The 8377-nt window shown below is 38.8% G+C and overlaps 1 protein-coding gene across 2 annotated transcripts; it reads right to left on the reverse strand.

Annotated features, from left to right (window-relative positions):
• Positions 1–1372: 1372 nt before the first annotated feature.
• Positions 1373–7726, reverse strand: GPR85 (G protein-coupled receptor 85). 2 transcript variants are annotated; one of them, XM_006859295.1, is made up of 3 exons: positions 7367–7726; positions 6089–6202; positions 1373–4950 (listed from the first exon to the last, which is right to left on the reverse strand). In XM_006859295.1, exon 3 carries the CDS (start codon positions 4778–4780, stop codon positions 3668–3670), a length of 1113 nt encoding a protein of 370 aa, XP_006859357.1. In that variant the 5' UTR covers positions 4781–4950; positions 6089–6202; positions 7367–7726; the 3' UTR covers positions 1373–3667. The 2 variants fall into 2 exon arrangements, with proteins under 2 accessions (XP_006859357.1, XP_006859356.1); XM_006859294.1 differs by having other exon boundaries at positions 1726–4950; positions 6089–6205.
• Positions 7727–8377: the final 651 nt, after the last annotated feature.

Consider the following 8377-nt stretch of genomic DNA (forward strand, 5'->3'; position numbering starts at 1 on the left):
AGGAACACTGGGAAAAGATGGGAGATAAGGCACTGAAGGGAGAATGGAAACCAGTCAACTTGTGACCACTAACACTAAGTCCATCTTACAAATATTGACTACCATCACACTTACAGCTTATTCATTACTATTACACATTTATTTGCCTGTCTTTCCCACTAGACTAAGAAATCTCCATGAGAGATGGTCTGTCCTGCTTTTCACTGAGCATCAAGCCTAGTGCCCAACGTCTTTTCATTGAATGAATGAATAAGTAAATTAACTATTCAGTAGCATTCACAGAAAGAGAGGCAGATGGATTAGTGACCTTATCAGTACTTTAACAATGACAAATCAGCTAACGTCAATGGAAAAAGGCTGGTGTTGAAATCTAACATTCAGTTAGATCATTCAGTCAATAGGATGCCCTATCTACAAATAATTTTCCATCTGGTCACTATGGTTAGTTTTGTGTTATTTAAATGGGATCTCTGTGGGGAACTGCGCCAGTTACTCATCTTCTGCCTCAGTTAGTATCAGCATAAGAGTCCACAGTCACAGACTGCATTTCTAACTTCAGTTGGGCATCTTATATATATACCCACCTTGTATGAAAGGAACCAGATGAGACAATACAGATATATTCATGCACACATATCACCACTATTAAGGAAAACAATTTTAAGATCATTCAGTTTAGATGTGTAATTATACCAAGAGAGACACATTATTATTGATAATGAGTCTTGCTCACAGGAATGCTGGACTTCCCGGTGAGAGTATCTTTTATGAGTTGAAGATTAGTAACATTTTCAAGTGGAATTAATTACCAACTATATTGAATATTGGAATGGGTGCCAAAACAAATAATATGATCTGGTCATTAAAACACTAAGCAACTCCTTCATTTTATATGCTACTACTGGTGTGGTGCTGTAGGACAAGCACTGGGCTGCTAACCACAAAGGTGGTGGTTCAAACTCACCAGCTACTCCTTGGAAAACCCTATACAGGGTTTCTATGAGTTGGAATCAATTCCGTGGCACTTATCAACAACAAGCAACTACTGTTTCTATTGGCATTATCTTGCCATGGCTTGCCCCTTTACTTGCAAATGTCGATTTTGTTAGGGGGAGGCACATAACCAACCACTACAACCACCAGGCTTATATCAAAGCCACAATAACTAACATTATTCACTAATCACAGGGGCTGATTGATCGTGCACCAAAACTCTGGAATTCTATACTCTGCATGGATAGATATAGCCAGAAAGTCTCATTTGGCTCTTGCTCTTGACTCTTCAAACCCCTTAACTCATGCTTAATTTGTGCTTTAGCTTTGTTTGTTTGTTGTTATTTTTTTGTCTTTGCAGTAAAGGCTAGTATTGATAGAACCTGGTCTCTCAGGCCTTGAGATTATTGCTAATTTTTCTACTGCTTGCTGATGATATTTAAACTTTTAAATGAGGTCCTCCATAAGTATAGTAATTGCAATTATGTCTCTATTGTATTAACTTTAGTTAGAGCCATAATGTTATCAAAACATCTTTTGATAGCATTTTCTTTATTATAGTTCAGATAATAAAGGGACGCATATTCTAGATTCAACACACTGTTGTGCATTAATTTTTGTCTTACATCCAATCAACTTTGGTATAAAGTAAATATGAGGTCAAACAGAGGACTCACTAAAATCATGGCTTGTGCTATCCTTACAGGAGCAAAACTGAATAGTTGCATATATCATTAAAATATTTTAGTGACTTATTTTCCCTTATTTATATTTATATTGGTTTTCTCTTTAACAAAGTACTATAGCAATAAAGAGTTCTGTTCCATTACATTCCTCATCTTATTTTTCAAGTATAAAAACCAAATGAAACAACAACAAAAACCAACATAAAACAAAAGCCATAGCTACTTTTTTTTCTGGATTGTCATAATGTTAATTGAAACCATCTTCTTAAAATTATATATTTAGAATCTAAAATTTTTGCTATTCCCAAAATTGAAATGTGGTATTTATATTGAAGTTCTGAATCAATCAGCTAAGTAGGCATATATCTCTCTAAATATAACTAGTATATAAGAATAGAGGGTAATTATGATAAAGTTACCAAATAATGCTTTTGGAAATAATATAATTGATCAGTTTATCAAAAGGCTCTCTAGCATCCATACAATTCTAGTTCTAGAACACACAGCTACAAAAATCAAAAATCAAGAGACCACAAAAATAAATAATAAAGCTAGTCTTCCTAGTTTGTGTTTGTTTCCGAGTCCAAAAAAAAGCTAAATGCCAAAAATGTAAAATTTTATTCCAAGAAAAGTAACAGGCTACACGGGTAAATTTTGGCAAATGCAACTTTATATTGAAATTCACACATCTGTATCTTAAAGAATGAGACTCACAGACTCTAATGTATTTCTAAAATACCAGAAATAATGTTATAAGCTTTCACAAGTTAAAACTGAAATAATTTAAACGACCAATACACTTAATGTGCAGAAAGTATAAACAAGACTGTGCCTTCAGTAGAATGAATGCTTCATAAATTGTGCAGGATGTCATACTAAGGCTGTGGTCTCCCTCTGATAGCTGACTTAACTATAAACATTATCATCTGTCTGCTTCTTAGAACACACTAGAATGGGTAGCACACCTTGAAAGAAAATCTTATAATCCCAGTGATGTGCACCTTAATTTTTCAAACTGTGTGAAAAAAAAAAAAAAAAGGAAAACGAGTATTAAATAATCTTCCATGCACTTCCAGATGCTTGACCATGACCAATTACTGACTCAATTTCTCTTGACTATTTGCTCCAGTGCTAAATAAGATGAAAGATACTAGATAACCCTTTAAGGCAACATGTGTTTATTCTGCATTATTAGGACTGCTCAATTGTGACCAGTTGGTACCATTAATGTTGCCTCCCAGACCAATATCTAGCATTCATAAAATAGAAATGTATTGGAAAAACTTTATACCAACTCAACAAAAACCACATAATACAGTTCAATGCTAGCAATTTCACTAGTCGGTAAAGAAAGTGGTATTTAAAATAGTAATAGAGTAGTACAAAAACAAAAACAAAAAAAAGTAAACTCAAATTGGAACCAATATACTGCTTTGGAATGCTTCCCAAAATTGACAAGATGTTTTTTTGTAAGTGTGATAATCCAATAGTTCATGGCAGCTCTTTAGTGGATTACAGTACTTCAAAGTCCCCCAATATTTTAGTCTTTGCAAAACAATAATAGTATGAAATGTTTTAGTCTTCAAACTTCTAAAATTAGGTTTTTTATCAACACATTTACCTCATGTCAACTTAATTTATTAAGCTGTCCAATCCTAATTGGTTTTGATGTTTTGATCATATGTAGTGATAGACTCAGCATTTAGCACTGATACTCAGCACCTGCTACTTTGCACTATCAAGTTTTCAACCACATAAAGAAACTTAGGGCAGTGGTTCAGTCCTTTCTTAATTACAAACCTTCACCAGCAGTCAGCAGGATCACTTTGAGATTTAAAATAAGATTATAGATTGCAGGATGTTGCTCAAATCCTTGTAACTGCTGCTGATCCCATTCTTGATTTTCTTCTCAAGATATGGCTACAGGCCACAATTGCTTAGTAGAGAAGGTTAGTGTTTCACAAGGCTAAAGATGTACAGATGCTCCCTCATATAACACAGTAAGGTTCCCTTGGTAACCTGGATTTTCTGCAGTAAAGAAGGGTTGTACTGAAACAGCGCCTCAGCTCCCTGTTGGAGAAAATGCAGACAAAAGGATTGATTCCTGCTTGGGCAAAACTCATCCAGACAGCGGCTGTTAGAAATCCCCCTGGTACTACAGGCCCTCTTGCAAAAACTCTCCAATAACAGGCCACCAGGTAGGGGCCCCACAAGGTCAGGAAGAGAAAAGTCATTATATAGAACATTCTGCTGATTCTCTTTTCCATTTTGAATTCGTCTAAGACCAAAAGCCTTCTTCTGCCCGTAGTGTTTGCATTTTGCCTGATGCCCAGCAAGGTGGGTGGTGTGGGACCCCTTCCAAATCCTGCTAGCCAGTTGGCAGCTGCCTGGCCACTGGCTCCCGGGCCATGGAAAGTCCAGTTCTGGCTGACTGCTGCTACAAACTGGACTGGCTTCATTTTCCTTCTGTTGTGGACAAAAAATATCAGCTTGAGGTAGACAAGCTGTGTAGCTAGGAGGATGAGAGCAAGCAGCAGCATAAATCCTAAGGAATCATTAGCCCTGAAGGAGCGGTGTTGGAAGGTGCATTGATCTTCCTCCCTAATGAAAGAGTATGTGCCCACATCTAAAACTGGGGGGAATGCCATGGCCACAGAGAGAGTCCACACCATGCAGATCACAGCCAAACACGTCCAAAAGGTCAGCCTCTTTGTATAGAAGCGGTGGTGGGCGATAGCTAGGTATCTGGTGACGCTGATGCAGAAGAGCATGAAAGCAGTGTGGAAACAGGACAAAACCCCCAGAAAGGCAATCACTTTGCAAGTCAGAGTCCCATAAGTCCAGTTAGAGCCATTTTTGACAGAGTTGAATACAAATGGGAAGCAAATTGCAGATCTGAGGATATCTGAGCAGCAAAGATCCAACAGGAAGTAGTAAGGTGCTCTATGCAAGGTCTTATCTTTCACTAGCAAAATGGAGATCAGAAGGTTGCCCACCACACTGACTCCTATTATGAAACCCAAGGAAGTCAGTTTCAGAAAGGCTGTTAGAGGAGACAGATTTTGCAAAATGTTGTCAGCTGCATGGCTATAGTTCGCCATAGATGGATGGAGGATAAGGATACAGCCTCAGTCAAGTCTCATGATCTAGATATAAGAACAAGGAATGCATATATCCATACATTTTACTGAAAATGTAATCCACAAACAGAACTGATTTGATCTGCAGTCATGCTTCCTCTTTTCTTCCATTTGGTTTGCCATCAGAACATCTGAAGAAACAAACAAACAAAAACTGAGCTATCAGTTCTTAAGTTAACAAGCAGTGATGTCAGTGCTAACATAAAGCTGTTCATTTATGGGAAAGCAAATAAAGTTTCCATTTGGAATCAAACAATTTGCTTTGGTAAATATTTTTGCCTGAGATTTCAGAGAATTGGTGTGTTTCATTTTCTGAGCTAGGTGAAGTTAAAAAACGTCTCTATTTGGAAGACACATTTGATTGGGTAACTTTAGGGTAAAAGGAATAAAATGTTCCACAATTGCAAAATAAGCCAGTCCAGAAATTAATCACCTGTGTTGCGATGCAATCTACAAAATTGTTAATAGAGGACAGAGAAGAAATTACCTACATTCATTTGAAGTCTGTTAGTATCTGTCAACGTTTTAGAGGCACCTTCTCTGCTGATATGGATCCAATGAATCCCTGCAAAATTTATGCCTTTTAACTCCAGTACCACTATTCATTCCACATATTATAACAACAGAAGAGTATTTGTGGATTCATCTTAAAACATGATTCCAGCATTAGACTTGGAAATTGATAGGAACTTGTCCCAAGATTTGCTGTGCTTTAGTCTTTTGTCTCTCTCTTTCACCCTACCCCCTTCTTTTGGCAAATCTTTTCTCTTTTAAGCCCACATGATTATTTTGAAAAAAGGTTAATGTAAATACTGGCCAGGGAAACACACCCAGAGGAAGAAAGAATGCACTTTCATTTGTAAACCTTGGCTACCAGGAATCAAATGAATATAATGAGAACCTATATTTCTTGGGCAATGTAACCTTTTTCATTTACATTGATGGTCTTTGTTGCAAATCTCGAGTGGCTTTATATAAAAACGAAGTGCACAGTGTCTCCTGAGTGCTCAGGAGCCACACCAGGGAAATCAGCTTCCTCTGTTATTCCCACGAAGCATGTTTCCGTTGGCACTTCTCACTTGTCGGGAATATGCTCATGGAAGCCCTGGCAAAGCTGCGTTCGATGATGCTTTTAATTTCCCCACCAGTACATCCCCGGGTAAATACCGATCGCATCATGCAACATTACGAAACCTGAAATCCGCCACCCCTGGATTTATAATGGGGGGTGGGGGAGAAGGGGAGGGAGGAGAGACATGCATTACATACGCGAAGATGGGGAGAGATTGCTTCTGTGCTGCAAGGGATACCGTTGCCCGAGATTCGCAGTCGGATATTTCTCAGTCTTGCAACGCTCTCCAGCAGTGGAGCTCTTAATAAGTCCTGCTAAAGATGCATTGTCTGAGTGTACTTCCATTATGCAGTTTATTGTCAAAAAACCTCAGGGAGGGCTCTTGCCTGGTGAACCTGCAGTTTCATCGACACTGCGAATCCCCCCCCCCCTCGCTACCCCCCCGCAACTTAACCCAGAGTATATCCTCCTACCTGTTGGTTTTGGATATCCCGACAGACTATAGCTTCTTCTTTCTATAAATTGCTGATTTTTTTTTTTTTTTTTTTTCCCCTTAGTGCCTTGACTGAGCATCCAGGCAGGGCTCGGCGGCGCCTGCGCGCTGGAGCCTCCTTGAGCTCCAGCCGCGTCCTCCCCTGTCGCAACGGCACCGTCTCCCCCAGTAACGCAGGGGCCGCGCCGGCGGTGGCGAGGGCGGCGGCAGGGACAGCTCCAGGCTCGGTGGAGCCAACGGGAGCCGACCCGTTCCCAGAGTTGGCTAGATTGATGGAACGGCCTGTCTAGTTCAACTGGCAAAATTAGGTTTTTGTCCTCTCGTGGCTGCCTCTGAACTTTTCCTTTCCCGCATTCCAAGTGGGGGCTTGGAGAAGCTGATTCAGGACCTCAGGCCCATCCTCTTCCCTCAGGGTAGCGCACGCAGAAGCCACGGTGCCGGCGTCGTCCGCCCCCTCCCCTGCTTCCCGGAATCCTCGTTTTCCCCCAGCGTGTTTTTCCTTTCTCTTTTAGAGTAGTCCAGAGCATTGACAGCTTCTTTTAGGTATCTTCTTTAATGATTTCCCCAGCTGAACTTTGACTATGCAGGTTACCTGGAACAAAAGAAAAGAAAAAGCAGAGTTAAGAGAAAGTCTCAATGGAGAGGGAAGCAGATTAGGACCACCCTGTTTTTGTTAGTCATCTCTTCTCAATGGATGCAAATAGACATTTATAGGGAGACACGGAAGTTCAGAGCACAACCAACCGCACAATGATTTACATCGCCTCTATATGAACGAAAATGAATCAGGAGCACAAATATTTTAAATGACTTGACTATTCCTCGCCTTTCACACCACTGAACAACAGGCTTTCTGTACAAGTACGACTGACCCATAGATGGGTAATGTCAACACAAGTGTTGCTGTGTGAGTTTCCTTTTTCCCTCCTTTGTTACTACGGATGAAGAATACTAAGGACTATAACGAATACATAAAACTTACACCCGTCCAAAAGGTCCGATGAGATCACCAACATCACATAGCCTGACACCTGGGAGTTTAGGGATGCCTGAAGGATCATGCATTTCCTTTTTTCACCATTTCCGAAGAGTTTAGTTTGTGGGGGTGGTAATACTATTTAAAAAGACAACTCCTTTCTTTCCCCAAACCCCGCCAAGAAAAACACTCCAAGTAGACATGCATTCATGAATTCCCAATGTAAAGAGTCAGCTTTTCTTCCTGCATGCTTATTGTTTTATAATAATCTTTTAATGAAACACACACAAAAATAAAGATCTTCTCTACAGTAATAATTTGATCTCGAGGCAGCAGTAAAATACCTCATGGCTGGGTGGTGAGATTGTGACATTCGGGAGAACTCAAACCAATCAGCATGCAGATAATATGGGTTAATTTACATATAGTATTCCTATTGGACACACGGAGGTAAAGCTTTCTCTGTTTAAAGCTTAAAAATGAATACTTCACTGTCATGATGTCACAGTCATTATACAAAGCTTTATGTTATATTGGTAATACTGAAATGATGTTACACTTACCCAATTTGTTTTTGAATTTTCTAAATTTATTAAAAAATAGAGAATGATTTATTTAAGAAAGGAATATGCATAAGGAATTTAATTTTGGCATTCCTTTAGCCTAAAAATAAAATCAATACTTCAGGAATACTGGAAGTAACTTGATGTCATTTCCATTTAAGAAGAAAATTCAAACTTTTTGTAAAGAAAATGAATTTAAAAGAACTCAAGATTGTGATGCTGACATCTTCTATGTGAAATGCCAAATTTATTTTTATGGAACTAAAAATCAATTCGATTTGTCCATTTTTTAAATTCCCAATTAGTGTCTCAATGTATTTTGCATAGTTAGTATTTCCTGAATTTTAAAATTAAGACATCTATAGAAAAAGAGCTTAAATAAGATTGTTGGAGATTCATGATTGGCTAGATCTCATATAGACTGCTGTTGTTGTTAAGTACCTAAGTACCAGTA

This window comes from Chrysochloris asiatica, unplaced genomic scaffold (genome assembly GCF_000296735.1).
Source record: "Chrysochloris asiatica unplaced genomic scaffold, ChrAsi1.0 scaffold00032, whole genome shotgun sequence".
NCBI classification, from domain to species: Eukaryota; Metazoa; Chordata; class Mammalia; order Afrosoricida; family Chrysochloridae; genus Chrysochloris; species Chrysochloris asiatica.